This window comes from Saccoglossus kowalevskii, chromosome 3 (genome assembly GCF_978046115.1).
Source record: "Saccoglossus kowalevskii chromosome 3, keSacKowa6.1, whole genome shotgun sequence".
Taxonomy (NCBI): Eukaryota; Metazoa; Hemichordata; class Enteropneusta; family Harrimaniidae; genus Saccoglossus; species Saccoglossus kowalevskii.
In genome coordinates this window covers 45,958,499-45,979,149 of record NC_140643.1, presented here as the reverse complement: position 1 = coordinate 45,979,149, position 20,651 = coordinate 45,958,499, and the positions used below count along the sequence as shown (strand labels likewise).

Genomic DNA, 20,651 nt, shown 5'->3' with positions numbered 1-20,651 from the left:
GGGTCGGTTCCCTCTGGGAATGCCTGTGGGTCGGCGAGAAGGGAGTCGAAACCCACAGCGGAGATCAGACTTGAAGGTAAATTAATCAGTCCGGTACCGCGCGGTGAACCCAGGTTGATTGAAAGTGGGGGGTGTACAATGTACATGTACAATGACCCGAACGCCTTGCCCCAAAAACGGAGCCTTCCCCGGAAGAGACGTGTTTAGAATGCGAACGGTGCTTTCTGTGTACAATACCAGCGGCAAGCCTCTGGCGTTGCCAGTGCATCTATCCATTTCTAAACACATTATAAATAAAAGACGACATGCATGAGGGAAACGAATTAAAGTTGTAAAAGGTACCGCCATGAAACCAACATGTGGTTACGTAGTGGCGCCGGGTTTTAATTTCTTTGTTGTGGAAAAGCATAACACACAAAGAGGAAAACGACACAAGGGTAAAAAGAAAAGAAAAACTTATCCTACCAGCTAGAATGTCGGATGCCGCGGCAGCGGCGACGACCAATCGCTAGCAACCCGGACAGAAAAAAAGCAACAGAGCCAGGCAGAGCCACTCAGAATCATTCCCCGACGAGGCGGAGAAAAAATTAGAGTGATTGACGGCTGCCTATGGCGCTGCCATGTGGCCTCAGTCACGTGGGTTCGTGACGTAAGGGGTAAAAGAATCTTGGCGTCATGGGGCTTCCCCTGACCTAGATTCTATCTCTCCGTCACCGGCAGAATTGCTGATTAATGCCTACAATTCAAAATAGTCATTTTGACTGACCAGAGTCTATGGTGGGTAATTGAACGTAGTGAATAGGATGTACATGTACAAAACAGCATTGGCAGGTTTAGTAAGAATTTCATGCACAGCAACAGTTTCATTCTAATGGAGTATTGTAGTAAAAATGTGACAGCTGAGTTACATGTATGCTCACAATGAATATTCAAAAAACTGGGTACCCGGTACTCTTGTTTTCTCTTTAAAAAATAATGCAAGTTAGAATAACTATCTTTCAGATGCATGTTGTGAAGATCACAGAAATGTAGGTTGATCACACATTCCTCTCAAAAAAAAAAGTTTTTTGATTCAAAAGTTCAATTAAAAATCAACTTTGCAAAGCTCTTGTGTAAATACAAAATGTATGCAATCATTGTTTTATAAAAAATCAAATTTCCAGTCAGTCAAATGGCATTAGGGATTAAGATTATCAGTCAGCAGATGTTCAGCACCAGTACTGCAAATTGTTGAGATTTTGCAAACACAAGCTGAAATGAGATAATTAACATGCAAATTAGCTACTTAATAAGCATGAAGATGACCTCAAACGTGAACGTGTCTCCGTATTATCCTTAGGTACTAAATTTGATCAAAAACGGATGAAATAATAATATGCAAATTAGTTACTTAATATTCTCGGATATGGCACAGACAGACACACCAAACTCATATATATATATATAACATAAAAAGTATCAATCGCTAAATTTATACAAATGTACTGCATGTTCATCATTTTGTCTGTGATGTGCTATTTCAGAAAAGCACTGCATTTGATATGACCACTGATTCCTGTTTTCAAGAACCATGCTTTTGTTTCTGTTAGGTCAGGTGATTAGTAAACTTACCGGTAAGGTTAATTTATGCATATATTATTTGCATATCACCTTATAATAATTGATGTCAGCTTTATCACTAGAACCAGAATATCATGCAATACTTACAATAACTCCACTGACATCATTATGTGTTACAAGACAATGTTGTAACCATTCAAAGTCTTCATATGCTCGTATCACGGTCACCTCCTTGTTGCTTTCATCAAGCTGGAAAGGTATGACGAAAAAAAAATTACAGTTATTGCAATGTCCGAGTCTTTTTCAGATGAGTTATCATTTACCTATCACTCACACAAATCACAAGCCAGATAGCCTCACAATCCATACCATGTGGAAATTTTGATAGCATAACTCCCATAATTACTCACTTTACTCTATTTAGAAGGGTAATACCCAGCTCCAAGGCCATTTTCAAAAAGCATGGCCTGAATGTCTTAATTATTATAGACAATAGGATTATTAACAATGTATACATGTATATGTCAATCTTATGGAAATAACACCATTTCAAATGACTGAAACTGTACGCTATATTTCTCTTTCAATGTCACAGTCAAGTTCACCTCATGGGTCAGTGAATGACAGTCATGTACTCTAGCCATACCTTTCTAGTTGTGACTTCGTATTTAACAACATCGCCATCTTTTTCAGCTCCTACCACTTGTACAGTGTACCATGGTTCAAACGGTTCAATGCATCCTACGTCTCCATTTACATCTTGAATGGCTTCCTAAAATAGAATAGAATAGAATAGAATAGAATAGAATAGAATAGAATAGCAAATAAACTTATACTACCAGTAGTACTTATTTACAATTATTACCATAGTTTCAATACATTTTTTGTACAGACTTCCTGTTTACATTCAGGCAGTAAAACTATTTGAATGGCATTCAAGACAGTATTAAAACATGCTTTAATATGAATATCTTACTGCGATAACAGGCATTAATAAATACTTTAGTGATATAAAAGCAAACTATTGTAACACTTATTTTGGTACCAGGTTATTAACAAGATATCTGGATCAGACATTTTTAGCAAACAACAGAACACTGCCAAACATTTATGCAAATTTCGCTGTGATCAAATTTCCAGCAGCTTGGCCATTAACAAAACCACACAAAACAGACGTTTCAGAATTTCAGAATTTCAGAATTTAGAGGGCAGCCATTTTCAAGGCAATATTTAAATAAATTACTTTGAAGTACAGATAAATACTGGGCATTGGGGAAATTTCCTCTGATGCCTCTGTGAAATTCTAGCCCTATCTATGGTGGCTATTGTATAACTGATTCAGGGTTTGTTAAAATAAATCTGGACATGTGAAGACAGTAATCACTATACAATGTAACAACCAGCTCTACCTGGTACCATGGAGGTAGAAATACCTCCATGCTGGTACTGAGAGACAAAGCTTTTCGTTTCATGAAATATATTTGTATGAACAAAGCTATCTAATAAAAAGCTCTGAAAAAAGTTTCCCAGTTGTTTATATGAATGTAGTTTCATAACAGAAATAGTTATAATAATAGTGCATATACGTGTCCTTGGTATAACATAAACAGTCAAGTCATGTGACGTCCTAAGCGTTCATCTGGACCCGGTCTGGATATAACAACCTCGCCTCTTTGCTCTCAAACTGTGTTATTTTTACGGCAGCAATCGGCTATGTTTGTACAATGCCAGAAAATGCATGTGAAGGCAAACATTTGGCTTGATTAAAACGTTGATGATCACAGTCCTTCCATGGTTGTTGTCAACTAAACCTACGAGTTATGTTTAACGGAAATATGGAGAAACGAAACAGTGAACTGTCTCAGCAATAGTACCCAAATTGCTGAATGTGAAACAAGGTTAAATCAGCAATCTGTCAAGAAATTTAAGAACACAGACAGTGTATAAGGAATATATTGAATGAATTGTAATGTCAACACACATATACCCACCATCTCAGCTACCGCGGAACTGACAAACACACCTCTGCGCAAAGACAACTTCCGGTACAGATGTGCGCATGGTTGCGCCCTCAAGTGGCCAATAGAATCATGTTCGTAGACTATCATCATGATGTTCGTTCTACATTGTAGTAGAAGTTCTCAGAAGTAAAATACATATTAATCACATTTCTAGAAGAATCATTCTAAACTATTTCAAGCTGTATGTATTTTTATGGAAGCCCAGACTTTACCCAAAATAAAAATCAATGATATATCAAGCGCAACCATCAGTTGGTCATGTGATCGCTAAGTAAAGAAATCCATCATTCAGTATTGATACTTTTAATCAGTACTGTGAAGAAATTAAAAAGACTTATTAAAATTGTGTTCATGGAAAATTGTAAAATGAAACACTAGACAAAGAAAAATCATGGCGATTTTGTGTTTTTCTAACTGCGGTGTCCGTTTTGGCATACAGGCAGTAAAATCTCTAGAAAACAGATTTATAAAAGAATCCTGAAAACTGTTCATTTATATACTAGTATCTACAATCACTGAAAAAAGTGAAGAAATCCGATGAGTACACAAAATACTTGCAAAAAATACTGACAAGGGTGTGTAGCTGGTTGTTTGAAACCCCTCCCCCTCATCAGACAGAAATATACTCAAATTGCCTCCCCTTTTCAGTTTCAGACAAACTGTGGATATTTTACAACCTTTTCCAGACAGTAAGCATAAATGGTACCAAGGGAAACGCAGGTGGAATCCCGGAGATGGACTTTGACGATCGAAATGAAGTTACAGAAAGAAAAAATCAGCTTCATTCTCCTGATTGTTGGATCACTCAAGCTCTAGAGACAGTTTTTGGAAAATACGGACCCCTTTTAAGACAGATATAATGAAAAAATGATACCCCTTTTCAGACAGACAGGGTAAAATAACATACCCCAGACAGACAGAAGTGGTGAATTTGGGACCCCCTTTGGCGCCACATACTATAGCACTTCAATGTGAGTAGCCCCCCCCCCAGGGGTCTAATGGCAGCTTTAGACGCCACGGGACGTGGGGAATTCAACTCGCTCGGCAAGCTATATTTGCATGGTATAGATACTGGATAAATCGACTCAAAGTACTCACACCAGAGGTTCCTTACAGATAGCTCAACTTTATTGCATAACCGATCCTTCGCCTTTAACGCTGGGTCGCCAACTTCCATCATGATCACCAACCCTCCGTCTCTAGTCGGGTTGTAATCTTCCACACATTTCTATAAAGCATACAATTTACAGCGGCGAAGCAATACGTCGTCAGTCAATGATATAAGCAGATTTGGGGTGGCCGATGATGTCTATCTAGAATTGGGGCATTTGTATTCGCACGGCAGCGTATGCTTAAAATACATGTCAAGTTTCGCTATTGCAACATCGCCCTCATGTATCATTTACTAATTGAAGCAACGCATCATATAGGCTGTTAGCTATACAACGCGTGTCAAGTTTGAGAAAAGGCATTGGATTCACATAAAAAAATGTCTTTTAGTATTTTCTTTTCGCGAAATACAGAATGACTTTATTGTAAAATGTGATGGCATACATTGTATTGACATCACATTCCATTGGAACGAACTAATTTGCAGTTTGAAGGCATTGGGACAATAATTAACTGTTAAATGATAGATGCACCTAAATATCCCGAGTCACCCTTTCAGTTGTGAACCAACGTATCAGCCACACTCATTACGAGCGGCCATAAACCATGGGCCAATACTCGTGATTTCGTAAACGTCACGTTGTTGGATCATCATTCAATGTTACAAACCCTAGTACTTTTTTTCAAATTCTTTGATTATAACTTCAGTTAGAACAATAAATGTCCAGAAAATCTTAGCCTAGCTCTGAAATTGCATTGTTGCAACAATGATTGAACTGACTATGGACCATGACAATCTGACCTGACAACGCATTGTACAATTATCATAACTCCAAGTGAAATTCACATGGCTATTGATCAGCAAAACATTATTGTTACCGAAATACATTGTTGTTGTCCCAATAGTCATGGCCCTAAGCAAAGATCGAGCTCAAAGATTCTAAAACATTGCTCAGAATTACAATTGAAATAGCCAAAACCCCATTAAATAAATAAACAAATAAACAAACAAACAAATAAATAAATAAATAAATAAATAAATAAATAAATAAATAAATAAATAAATAAATAAATAAATAAATAAATAAATAAATAAATAAATAAATAAATAAATAAATAAATAAATAAATAAATAAATAAATAAATAAATAAATAAATTGAAATTAAACTTATATAACAATAATATTTACTATAACATACTCAACAGATTGTGATTACCCATAATTTGATTCGAATCTGATGTAGGTATAGACTTCGAGCCCAATTTTTATTATATTTTTCAGTTTATTTTTATAGTTTTTCTTTTTTTATATTTTTCATTCAAGTTGTTATTTTTGTTTATTTATTAAGTTTGGAAGCCGTTATTAAGTTTATTAAAAATCGGAGCCTATACCTACAACGGATTTTAATTAGTTTAGTACTAATATACATCTTAGAAAATCTCCAACACCTGGTTTGTGTCTTTGGATGTATGAAACACAGAAACATGCAAATTAGCTGCCAGGTGATGAGAACGAGTTCTAGTATTTGGTGCAGCTCCTAATTTACATAGTGAGCCCCTGTTACAAAAGGAAAGCAATAAATAAATAAATAAATAAATAAATAAATAAATAAATAAATAAATAAATAAATAAATAAATATTCCCCAAAGATTTTATTTGTCAGACCATACGTTGCAAAACGTAAAAAACAAATACAACAAACTCCTTATGGTGTTCATGGGGTCCAAAATGGCAAGCCAGTAAAGTTTTAGAGAAAGCAATGCTCAATAGTACAAATCACAGAGAATCAGAATATAAAGTGTTATGTGAGGGAACATTTATGTTCATTATTTGCATTTGCATTAATTTATTAATATGAAAGGGAGATCAGAAAGTAAACATTCACGACTAGATGTTGCAATTGTTGATAACAGAACTTTCAATGATCATGGGGTCATGTGAGGTTTTTCACATACAATTATGTAAATGCCATGCATAACCCGGTCTGTTTACAAAGCGTCAACACGAACCGTCGAACATCGCTCCCATACGTATACATGTACTATGCAAGTTTCAGTGTAACATTTCAGTCGTGAACACAAAGCTTTTGGTCGCCGCGTTTCATTCCCCTTCACTGCGGTTTAGCCATCCGACTTTTGGATTGATCAAAACACACTAGGAGCCACGAGTGTGGAGATCGTCGCTTGCATATACACACAGAGCAGTACTTATCATTCTTTACTTTAGCTTGTTGTGGTGGTCTATTTCGAATCTAGGTCACATCAGCCGAGAAACCTTTTTCTGTGTACCGTGCGCTGGCAAGATGAAGCGGACCTTACAGATGCTGGTTATGTTGGTTTCGTTATGGGCATGTGCCGTGTGTGGAAGCGGAGTCCACATAGTAGCGCCAATCAATGAGCATGGACCACAATCGCACCTTCAGGTAAGCTACCATGAAGACATAAACCCAGATTTTAGTACTATTAAGAAATCTACTCGAACGACGAATTGTGCACGGCAACTGTGATTGGCAGACACTCGTTCGAGGCTGATAATCGAAAACGCTCCTGGTCATCGTGCGAACACGCCACGGTGCACATAACAAGGACTCGTAAGGCAGTAACAAAATTCCAACCTTGAGCATCTACAGAACTATTTTTTTAAGTGTGTTGTTATTAAGTTGAAAGGACAATGTTCACAAAACCTTGCATTGTTCCATGTCGTGTGATGCACCCTGGCTGTTTGAAACATACGAAGGCAATTTCAGAAACTTTATAAAAGTGAAAGGGAGTAAATGATCTCCAGTAACTTTCGCAATAGAACTTGTTTTATCGTATTTATATATTATACACATAAATTCAATCGCTCGAGTGCATTGTGTGTTTTGTTGATGCATTCAAAAAGGCTGCCCATCACAAATGCATAATAGCGTTCAGCAAATGACCGTGCATTGAAACAGCGCAGTATTTGAGGCGCCGATCTGACCGGGGTCACTGGAAGAGTGTGATCAATGCATTTTTTAGCGGTATCTTATCTGTACATTTTTTTACTACGCAATTTTATGAGTCCCCATATCGAAAAGACGCGGCGCGACGACCGCAAGGCTTTAACATGTACAACCAAACACTCAATGAAAGCAAGTCACCAATAACCTACATTGCATACGTTTACGCGAAGGAAACTCCCAGTGCACTACTCGCAACTCTCGAATACAAGAGCTTTAACTATTATTTTGTTATTTGTTGACCATATTCCATATCATAACACAATTAAATTACCAGCTGGTGATAAGTGTTTAACTGAATGAATAGTTGCAGTGGATTAAATGCAAGAGTTTGTTACTCGCAAACCTTGTTTGATTAAGAAGTTTACAATCTATTCACATCTGGTGTATAGACTGTTATGTTTTTGGTCATAATTTATGATGGGGGGTCGTAGAAAAGCTGCCCTGGTATTGGTGATGTTAAAATCTTTATTGTGGCTGAGGCAATAAAACGTCACACATCGTACACACTGACAGCAATAAATTTGGGTTTTAAAAAAGGATTTCTTTAAAAGAAATACGATGAGCCTTGTTCATTGGAAGTTTGCTTATTGTTGAGTATCGACCTGTAAGCTCCTATGATGTAATGGCAATGACGACATCAAGAAATAACGTAACGTAATTCGGAACCTGTTTTTTTCGAAAGACAACCAGGCATATGATTGTCAGGTTAAGCTACTGATTTGTAGATGGTAGCTAATTATTATTATTTATTATTATTATTTATTATTATTATTATTATTATTATTATTATTATTATTATTATTATTATTATTATTATTATTATTATTATTATTATTATTATTATTATTATTATTATTATTATTATTATTATTGTTATTATTTATTATTTATTATTATTATTACCATCACGCGCCATGTTGCTTATATGGAAATGCAAATGACTATAAGGCCATATATACACAACGGTAGCTTAACGATGTGAACTACTTATGCAAATACATAATTGCAAAAATACCTTTGTGGGTGCACATGTAATACGTTTCGGGTTTAGATACATAGAGGGCATTTTGTAGCAATCAACATAGTACTATACATTTCATTATTACAATTTGGTTATGGCCATGGGGTGCACGATGTTACGATTATGTTCGACCCAGTCGAAATGAAATACATCGGTATGATATGCATAGACGAACCTTGGCTTTCTCAGAATTATAGATCGGATGCAAGTAATCGTCTGTCACAGTTGTTGATTTTAACCATACATGAAATATACCCCGAAGCAGCAGTTCCACCCAGCGTGAGAACACCAGCATAATACTCATCGGCCAATTACATGAAGCGTACAAGAGTAACATTTTATTATTTTTATTCAAACCCAACTTTGTGTAACGTGTATACATATGTTCACTGACACTGGGCTGTTTTTTGTTTTCAGCTCCAGAAAAGGAAAGTTCGGGATACCGAGTCTATGGTGAGTACGTGACGTCATCGGGTGAACGTGACCGTGCAGGCATTACAGGCTGATGCCATATTTTACGCCCCCCTTTTTTTTACGATCGACATATTTTCTGAACCCGCAGCTGTTTTCGAAATAAGAGTCAAACAAGAAAAACGACGGTCACAAACGAGCACATCAAATACTATTTACATCGTCTATTGTATAGTAATGATGTTTTTGTATAATTGCCTTGTGCGCATAGAGCCATCATTCTATGTACCCTTCCAAATTTTATTCATTAAACATGTGATATAAATGTGTAGAAACAAGAAACAAGTCTGTATTTTCTATTCTAGGCAACAGAGATAACTAGTCTAAATGTAATGTCATACATTGCGTCGCGATTTGCAAACACCATGGTTAACAGTAAAATCGTCAACAAAGAAATGACAGCGAGGGAAATTGAGTTCAACGTTCAGTTGCCGGATTCCGCATTCATTGCTAACTTTTCAATGTAAGTGAAATACTAAATTCCATCGTATCTTACTACTAGAATACACTTTTCATTTATCATAATAGAAGAGTAAATTTTCATTCTCTCATACTGGTATTGTAAAATTCCGACTGTGTAGTACCAGTGGAATTCACTACAACAGTATCGTGCAAGTAGAGTACACCGTCCAGTGTATATACTAGTAAAGTACACTTTCCATGCAGATAAAGTACATTTTTCCGTGTCGTACTAGAAAAGTACTGTATCTACTGTATCGTACTAGTACAATACACGCCCCATTGTGTCTTACTAGTAAAGTATGCTTCCCACTGTGTCATACCAGTATAGTTTACTTTCCAAAGTATCGTAGTAGTAAAGTACACTTTATACTGTATCATACTATTTTAACACACTTGACACTGTATCGTACCAGTAAAGTACACATTTTACACTATATCATAATATTTTATTGTACTTTCCCCTGTATTGTACTAGTAAAGTACATTTTCAACTGTATCATATTATTTTATTGTACTTTCCCCTGTATTGTACTAGTAAAGTACATTTTCCACTATATCATACTAGTTTAATTCACTTGACACCGTATCATACTAGTTTAGTACACTTGACACCGTATCATACTTGTTTAGTACACTTGACACTGTATCATACTAGTTTAGTACACTAGACACCGTATCATACTAGTTTAGTACACTTTTCACTGTATCATACTAGTTTAGTACACTTGACACTGTATCTTACTAGTAAAGTACACTTTTCACTGTATCATACTAGTTTAGTACACTTGACACCGTATCATACTAGTTTAGTACACTTGACACCGTATCATACTTGTTTAGTACACTTGACACTGTATCTTATACTAGTAAAGTACATTTTCCACTGTATCATACTAGTTTAGTACACTTGACACTGTATCTTACTAGTTTAGTACACTTTTCACTGTATCATACTAGTTTAGTACACTTGACACCGTATCATACTAGTAAAGTACATTTTCCACTGTATCATACTAGTTTAGTACACTTGACACTGTATCTTACTAGTAAAGTACACTTTTCACTGTATCATACTAGTTTAGTACACTTGACACCGTATCATACTAGTTTAGTACACTTGACACCGTATCATACTTGTTTAGTACACTTGACACTGTATCTTATACTAGTAAAGTACATTTTCCACTGTATCATACTAGTTTAGTACATTTGACACTGTATCTTACTAGTAAAGTACATTTTCCACTGTATCATACTAGTTTAATACACTTGACACTGTATCTTACTAGTAAAGTACATTTTCCGCTGTATCATACTAGTTTAGTACACTTGACACCGTATCATACTAGTTTAGTACACTTGACACCATATCATACTTGTTTAGTACACTTGACATTGTATCTTATACTAGTAAAGTACATTTTCCACTGTATCATACTAGTTTAGTACACTTGACACTGTATCTTACTAGTAAAGTACATTTTCCACTGTATCATACTAGTTTAGTACACTTGACACTGTATCTTACTAGTAAAGTACATTTTCCACTGTATCATACTAGTTTAGTACACTTGACACCGTATCATACTAGTATAGTACACTTGACACTGTATCGTACTAGTAAAGAACATTTTTCACTGTATCATACTAGTTTAGTATACTTGAAACTGTATCGTACTAGTAATGTACATTTTCTACTGTATCATACTAGTTTAGTACACTTGACACTGTATCTTACTAGTAAAGTACACTTTTCACTGTATCATACTAGTTTAGTACACTTGACACCGTATCATACTAGTTTAGTACACTTGACACCATATCATACTTGTTTAGTACACTTGACACTATATCTTATACTAGTAAAGTACATTTTCCACTGTATCATACTAGTTTAGTACACTTGACACTGTATCTTACCAGTAAAGTACATTTTCCACTGTATCATACTAGTTTAGTACACTTGACACTGTATCTTACTAGTAAAGTACACTTTTCACTGTATCATACTAGTTTAGTACTAGCCAACCAATATCCCCCCCATCCTAATGAGGCCAACCGATATCCCCCCCCCCGTCGTAATGAGGCCGACCGATATCTCTCCCCCTATCCTAATGGGCCAACAGATATCTCCCCAGTCCTATTTCTCTCAAATAATCTTAGGTCACAAAACGATCAAAGTTGAATTTGCGCTTCGCCTCATATCTTAAAAACACGGTTTCGAGTTACGAAATACCAGTAATTGGCGGCAAGCAGGGATTTCGTGTTTCCTTTTTGTTGCTGAAATTTGACGTCAGTTTACATTATTTCAAATCTCAAATTGAAAACAACTCTCAAGATATAAATATGGGCAGCCTTGCGATCTAGAATGCAGCCTAGAAGGGGGGGGGGGTCATGCATGGACATGATATGCGTACATCTGCTCAATGTATACACACATAGTGAATTGAATAGCCAATGGTAATATATACTAATGGCTGTGTCGAATAATTCGTGATTGGATAATCTATCACAAACTGGTCAGTAGGAGAGATTTGAGTGTACACGACATAGTATGCACGATACTTCACATGATATATACGACATAGTATGCACGATACTTCACATGGTATACACGACATAGTATCCACGATACTTCACATGATATACACGACATAGTATGCACGATACTTCACATGATATACACGACATAGTATGCACGGTACTTCACATGATATACACGACATAGTATCCACGATACTTCACATGATATACACGACATAGTATCCACGATACTTCACATGATATACACGACATAGTATCCACGATACTTCACATGATATACACGACATAGTATCCACGATACTTCACATGATATACACGACATAGTATGCACGATACTTCACATGATATACACGACATAGTATCCACGATACTTCACATGATATACACGACATAGTATCTACGATACTTCACATGATATACACGACATAGTATCCACGATACTTCACATGATATACACGACATAGTATCCACGATACTTCACATGATATACACGACATAGTATGCACGATACTTCACATGATATACACGACATAGTATCCACGATACTTCACATGATATACACGACATAGTATCCACGATACTTCACATGATATACACGACATAGTATCCACGATACTTCACATGATATACACGACATAGTATCCACGATACTTCACATGATATACACGACATAGTATCCACGATACTTCACATGATATACACGACATAGTATCCACGATACTTCACATGATATACACGACATAGTATCCACGATACTTCACATGATATACACGACATAGTATCCACGATACTTCACATGATATACACGACATAGTATCCACGATACTTCACATGATATACACGACATAGTATCCACGATACTTCACATGATATACACGACATAGTATCCACGATACTTCACATGATATACACGACATAGTATGCACGATACTTCACATGATATACACGACATAGTATCCACGATACTTCACATGATATACACGACATAGTATCCACGATACTTCACATGATATACACGACATAGTATCCACGATACTTCACATGATATACACGACATAGTATCCACGATACTTCACATGATATACACGACATAGTATCCACGATACTTCACATGATATACACGACATAGTATCCACGATACTTCACATGATATACACGACATAGTATGCACGATACTTCACATGATATACACGACATAGTATCCACGATACTTCACATGATATACACGACATAGTATCCACGATACTTCACATGATATACACGACATAGTATCCACGATACTTCACATGATATACACGACATAGTATCCACAATACTTCACATGATATACACGACATAGTATCCACGATACTTCACATGATATACACACTAAAGCACAGTGTTTCTACAGAGATCTCGACGATCAGGTTGTATATAGTGTGCATAGTAGCAATAAGTTTAAACAGTGAGGACAACCTACGTACACCACAAATCAAACTAAAATAAAGTGAGTCAAACTGTGTGGAAATGATAAACCTTACGATGGAACCGTAGAGTGCTTCCGTTTTCGTAGTGTGGTGTTAAAATGCCAGCATGATGCAAACATGACAAAACAACCAAGACACGTGAATTAACACTACGCTACACCACATCAAACTAAATCAAACTAAATTAAACTGAGTCAAAACTGGGTGAAAACGATAAACCTGACGATGAAACTATTGAGTGTATAAGTAGCACTCAATGTGACAGGATTACAGCAGACAGCCGATATGACAGCTAATCTCACGCGTGGACAAATCAATACAGAGTGTCATTTCATTCACAGTGCTGTTCGATCACATGAATGTAACAGATAAAGTGTATGACTGTCTACTTCTAGATCACACACCTGTGTCAACATGCTTTTGTTACTAGGTCACAGTTAACGATTTTGACCATTACATTACCGTTGATATGAGAGCACAGTCATTCTATGCTATTGATATTGTATTAGACTGTAGTCATGAAGACAGTTTCATGGCGGTATTTACTTTACAGGGTGATTTATGATTTTACATGTGTAACCCTGTCTATCTGGCTTTATTCGAGTGGGTGTCCATTGCAGTATCGTGTAGGGGAAGGGTCAAAACAAATCCAGTTGGTATCCAGGTTAATCCAAATGGAGCCACTATTTATGTTCTCCCATAGCAATCAACGTCCTCTGGACGCAGGCTTTGTTGTATAATTCATTTGAACCTTACCTACAATATTGAAACCATGTCCCTTGCAGTGCACCGTAGAAGGAGGTCAGGTAAACAATTTATGGCGGCGACATACGGATCACGCTTAGGAGTGCACGGAATTTGGTTTTTATGTGTCATGTTACTGTACACGAAAAAGTAACCCAACCAGCAGTGTTGCAAAACCCATTTCACTTATCTATATTGCATTGCTGGTTGGGTTGATTTTAGTTCAGTAAGTACCTTGCTATAGGCTCAATAAACATTGGTTGTCAAAAGATATTCTTAAATCAATTACAACAAAACATAAATTATACTCGAACGTGCATAAACGACCAGGAAATGATAATCTGAAAAAAAAACTACAGAAGTTATCACACAATCTCTTGTAAGAAAGGCCGGAATAATTTACTATAATAACAGGTTTTTAGCAGTCAGGGGATAATAATAAAGTCTTGAAACGAAATTGTGAATATAAAATCACGTACATCAACTATATCTAAACAATTAAATAAAAATGGATCAGAAAACGGCGTCAACAATTATGTTTCTAGAAACCTTAAATGTAGAGTCTTTGCCCAAAATGCACTGCAAATACAAATTCCGATTTTGATTTTACAACATATTCATCAAATAGAGTAACACATTCATTTCATTTCAGATTCAGTTGTTGATCGTGAAACTAAACTACTTGATCCAATAAAACCTCGTGGTTTATTTTGACTACTATGTCATTCTGCTTCATATATGTGTCTAAAACTTGCTCATATCATCATATTCCGTTTAAAACCAAACTACTTAAAACCACTGAAGTTACTTTGCTCTATAAAATGGATTCCTTGGAGAAAGTTGGCAATTATATAATTATTATTACCCATAATTAGCAAAATATTCGTAAGACAGTCAAAAAAACAACTTGTAGGACTTGTTTTACTATATTGAATGATTTCTAATTTGCATTCAGAAAAAAGTCACACATCATCATCCTTACTTGGCCTAACAATAAAGATTAATAACCATTTCGATCGAGGGTCATCTGGACTGGGCGTTTGTATTGATTTTAAGAAAGCCTTTGGCACCACCAGTGACCACCAGTAAATGAAAAAAAATCGAATGGTTCCACAGTAACGATTCTAGTAGAGAACAGTTTGTTAGGGTAAACAATACAGTGCCTGATAACTTAAATATAACACATGTCGTTCTTCAAAGCTCTATTTTTGGCCCTGTTCTTTTTCTGTTATACATCAATAATATCTGCAATGTACGAACAAACACGGTCATCGCCTGAAAGTTAAACACTTTAGACTTCTGTCACTTCTGTCCAGTGACTTTCAAAGAAAAATACATAACGTGAGTTGCAGATATACTGGACTTGTTTCCACGCAAACTACGGATATTTTCATAACTGTTATTTATATAATCTATTGGAACCAGGGAACTAAACGGCACTACTTATGTGGGAGAGGTGAAAGAAAAACAGAAAGCAGCGGAAGCGTACAAAAAGGCGAAGAAACGTGGTCATAGTGCCGGTCAAGTTAGTGTCAAGTGAGTAGTTATTGATAGTACTGAACATCATTGGTGCCGTACATGTATGTCATATTTTAACAATCTCTTAAAGGGACTTCCCTGAATGGACTTTGTTCAAAATGCTTACCATACTCAACGCCGCATCACATAGTGTATGTCCCGTCGTTGTCATGGTTACATCAAATTAATGTCAACTTCATTCCACTGGCTTGCTGATGATTTGCCCACGTTGTTTATAATAGAAAGTAAATCATATAATGCATCATAAAATCATATACATTCTTCATATCATTTTACAAATCAAGTATGCCATCAATAATAACATCTACATATATATTACTTCAGGGCCAAAATAACAGTCTCTCATATGGATCTAATATTTGTGAATCTTCTGTCGAATTCCATAATTTTGACCTCCAATCGTACCCCACCCCTTCCAAGCCATTAACCACGACAACTCCTAGTGCTTCCCACCAGGATCGATTCCTAGCAATCTGATTAAAATAAGATCCTCGTTGGCTTATTTTTTTTATATAATTACTATAATTACTATTTATTTTAATTATTTTTTGACGTACAATTATTCTGCTGCAAGAATGATTTTGTTCGTGAAAGTCATCGGGAGATCTCACAGTGCTCCAGTGCTTCACCCCGAATCAGACCGATCTCCCAGCGCTTCACCCCGAGGCACAAACCCTTTTCAACTCATCCATTACTCATTAACACCGATGACTAGAACTGTAACACTATTTTTACTGTTTTTAATACGTCAGGCCACGGTCTACTAACACATTCAAGGTTTCTGTCAATGTCGCTGCGGGCTCTAGACTTAGCTTCACTTTGACATACCAAGAAATGTTGCAAAGACGTCTGGGAGTATATGAACATAGAATTAGCATCCGGCCGGGACAGGTAAGCAACCCCATCTCGTGAGATTGAGCCTGAAAAATAGACTCCAAGAAGCAGTATGATAGTCATGGCACATGTTATGGGGCAGATATGAACAAAGGAAGGAAAGTCTTGTTTTACGATTTATATGTGGAAAGTTGTATATTTTATATGCCACCCCAATAAAAGTAACATTCCGTAATTTATTTTCACATAAAACAAAATAAAATGTACAACAGACTCAGAGTAAAATATAAATATTAGTCTGCTTCGATAGTGGTCTATGTCTAATTCTCATCAATTAATAATTCAAGTATTTAACGTTATAAAGTTGTTTGTGTTTGTTATCACTCACTCTTTGTTCTAAGACGTTGTTTTTCTGTCGACGTGTAGATCGTGAATAGATTAAAGATCGATGTCTACATAACCGAACCCCAGGGCCTGGAGTTCATTTATGCGCCGCCCATTGTGACCAACGTTTTGGATTCCTGGAACATCGATCAAAGTGCTGACTCCCCCGCCACCATCGACCGGTTGTCGGACACGAGAGCGCATGTTTATTACTATCCAACTAGGGACGAACAGAAGAACCAATCATCTGAGGGTATCAGCGGAGACTTTGTCATTCGCTATGACGTATCACATGACCTAAGTGCGGGACAAATACAGGTAGCGGATTGGTTAAAAGATTTGTTTCGATAAGGGTTGAGTATTACACGTAATTCTTTCTAGAACTAATGTTGTCGAGATCACGCGTTATTTGTGAAATCGGACTTAAAAACAGAACAAACAACGTTTATAACGTTGTAGTGACGTCAAAACGACAACCGCAAGTCTATTTTTGGGCATTTCCACGCTTGATAAAGCGCTATACACATTTGATAATTGTCAATTTTGCAACAGTAAGAGTATCTCAATGCCATATTTCCTTCTGGAAGCTCTGTATTTCACGTTCTGGTCCGCGCCTTTCACGCATTATGCGAGATCTCGCAGTAAACAAAACATTATCTACTATTGCAATACTCATTCATTTGTGGCTCGTAACTTATTCTGCTGTCCTTACCTCGTAGGTTCTTAATGGCTATTTTGTCCATTACTTCGCACCGACTGGCCTGCCACCCGTCCAAAAGAACGTGTTATTCGTTATCGACGTGAGTGGATCCATGGATGGTGCAAAAATGGGACAAACCAAAGAAGCTCTCCGGGTTATATTGGATGACATGCGCAGTTTTGACCGATTTAATATTTTGACATTTTCGTATGAGGTGTCGTTTTGGAAAGAGAACATGATGATCCTCGCAACTCAAGAAAACATTCTCGAAGCTAAAAATTTCGTAAACAACCTGCGGGCTAGTGGAGGTTAGTTGCGTGGTATTACTGATAATTTACTGATAACGTTTTGTCTATTCAAACGAGACTGAGTTTTAAATTCATTTTTTTGTTCCCGATTTGAGATGATTTATTCAACAAAACATTTAGTATTAATCTCCAACAGTAAACCGGAGTTTTTATTATTCAAATCCAACATGAAATTTAAGGTTCAAAGGTTATTTTACATTTCAAAATTATCGACCCAGTCATTTTTCAGTAGAAGTAACGCTCAAATTAGAGCTAGAATTAATTTTCGCTAAAAATACTTTTTGAGTGTTTTGTGTGGAGTTTATTTTCACCGAGTTGAATGTAAAATATAGGGGAAAAATGGTCATCAGTTTGTTGGGCTAATAAAATGACGGATTGATATAGCTGGGTCGGTGTTTCGAGTTAAACTGGCTGGCGGAATATGCGATATAGGAAATGAGAAGCGAAGTAGTAATGTACACACTACATTCACCAGTAGTTTTAAAATGAATGTTATCATTATTGTAGGTATAACTGTTACCCCATCACCGATTGTTCGCGTTCTCGGTGTGTCTCTCTTGGCCCATGCCTGCCACTAAGTCGTGATATGTTTTGTCTCCGACTTAATTACCACTCTATACTAGGTACCAACTTTAATGGCGGATTGGTAGAAGGTGTTGAAATGCTTCGACGCGTCACCGACGATGCAGAAAACACGGAAAGATCGGCGTTTCTGGTCATCATGTTGACAGATGGACAACCGACGTCTGGGGAAACTCAACTGACTAAGATCCAAGAAAACGCTAAAACCTACATTGACGGACAGTACTCCCTTTTCTGCCTTGGTTTTGGAGGTGACGTTAATTTTAAGTTCTTGCAGAAAATATCGTTAGAGAATCAAGGCATTGCTAGGCGGATATACGAAGATGCCGATGGCTATCTACAGCTGAAGGGTTTCTACGACGAGGTAGCTACGCCGCTGCTATTCGACGTTGACATCCAGTATCTGGGCGATAACGTGGAGGAGAATAGTATGACACAGAGTACCTTCCCTAATTATTTTAATGGTTCGGAACTGGTAGTAGCTGGCAGGCTAGTTGACAATGATGTCTTACAAACACGTATCACAGCCAACACGGCCGACACCCAACTTGAACTTGATGCCGAAATAGATCCAACGGTAAGCATATGCCGGAATATCATGTATACTGGGATGGAATTGTTACGCCCTAGAATAATTACGAGGCAAAAGCTAGAATAAACATGCTTTATGAGTTCATTCAAGTATTTTGTTTCCATTTTAAGATACGTACAAATGAGATCCTAAGTTGACCATCGAGTGCAGCTAATGTATGCGATAGGTATTCTGAATTACATTATACTAACGTACCACGGTTATTGCCGACGTTTTATCATATTTTGATTGTTTATCTTATGTGTAACTATATGTCGTAATAGGTAATGCCTTCAGTTTTGGTGAACAAACATATCCCCGAAGACTTTATCGAACGTCTCTGGGCATACCTCACCATCAAAGAGCTTCTCAAAAAGCGTGTCTTAACAGTGGATCCAGAAGAAAACGCCTCGTTGTCCGCTAAAGCTCTCGACTTGTCGTTGAAATACAACTTCGTGACGCCGTTGACTTCAATGGTGGTAATCAAACCAGAAGAACCGACGACAAATGCAGCACGTGGTGAGGCCGAGGAATCGGAAGATAACACCGCGAATTCAGGTCAGTCTAAGTTGCACCCTCTGGTGGCCGTACGCTTAGTGTGACGTAAATGAAAGAAAAGCTGTTCATTATCGATATTATTCAGACATGCAGTGCACCATTCCTATATATCGCACCCTATACCGTCAAAAATACGTATTAAGTGAAGGCATTGCTTCTCAAATTGTATTTAGTTAAAATATAGTATAATTTCATTGATGGACTACTTACAGATGAACACGACATCGATACTTTGAACCGCCTTCGTGTCACTAATTTACGCCACAGATGCGCCGTAGGTGCGTAATTTATAGAAAATGTGTACATGTGTCTGGCACCACCTCCTCGTCAGAAAATACAGCGATTGTATTTTTACTCATTATCATATTTGCCATGACGAGAATCACTCAAAATGCCATTATTTATGCATCACGTATTGTATCAAACCACTTTCTGAAGCTAGTGCAGATATTCTAGACTTCAAGGTGGTTTTGAAGCTTCATGTGAAATATGCGACTTCTCTCCAGTCATTCATTTAATTTGTGCACATTATAAATTCTGCAGTGGTCTTACCCTGGACACACAATGTAGGGAATAACACTGTCAGTGCGTGTCTAGCTAGTGTACACCACCTCACACAAATACAAGTAGCTCTGTATGGAAAATGCCCGTATGCAATATACATTATTAAGTAGGTTAACCAAATCCAGTTGCTCTGAATGCTTGTTTGGATAATTACTCTAGGGCACTCCATCTAAAATCAGTCTAAGTCGCAGTCCTCGATATTGAACCAGAATTCGGGTTTAGCA

General features: G+C 36.9%; 2 protein-coding genes across 2 annotated transcripts in view; one reads left to right on the top strand and one right to left on the bottom strand.

Annotated features, from left to right (window-relative positions):
- Positions 1-3,671, bottom strand: part of LOC102803434 (sorting nexin-5-like) — a 34,335-nt gene extending 30,664 nt beyond the window's left edge. The window contains exons 1-3 of the mRNA XM_085497535.1: positions 3,552-3,671; positions 2,207-2,332; positions 1,708-1,809 (exon numbers count right to left, since the gene is read on the bottom strand). Of these exons, the coding sequence (XP_085353661.1) occupies positions 1,708-1,809; positions 2,207-2,332; positions 3,552-3,671 (348 nt within the window). The remainder of the gene's footprint in view (positions 1-1,707; positions 1,810-2,206; positions 2,333-3,551) is intronic.
- A 3,002-nt stretch (positions 3,672-6,673) lies between these two features.
- The window catches only part of LOC100375519 (inter-alpha-trypsin inhibitor heavy chain H3-like), a 108,345-nt gene continuing 94,367 nt past the window's right edge, over positions 6,674-20,651 (top strand). Inside the window, exons 1-9 of the mRNA XM_085497263.1 lie at positions 6,674-7,115; positions 9,118-9,153; positions 9,477-9,634; positions 15,813-15,923; positions 16,679-16,817; positions 17,187-17,462; positions 17,864-18,152; positions 18,776-19,311; positions 19,590-19,863. Of these exons, the coding sequence (XP_085353389.1) occupies positions 6,996-7,115; positions 9,118-9,153; positions 9,477-9,634; positions 15,813-15,923; positions 16,679-16,817; positions 17,187-17,462; positions 17,864-18,152; positions 18,776-19,311; positions 19,590-19,863 (1,939 nt within the window). The 5' untranslated portion in view covers positions 6,674-6,995. The remainder of the gene's footprint in view (positions 7,116-9,117; positions 9,154-9,476; positions 9,635-15,812; positions 15,924-16,678; positions 16,818-17,186; positions 17,463-17,863; positions 18,153-18,775; positions 19,312-19,589; positions 19,864-20,651) is intronic.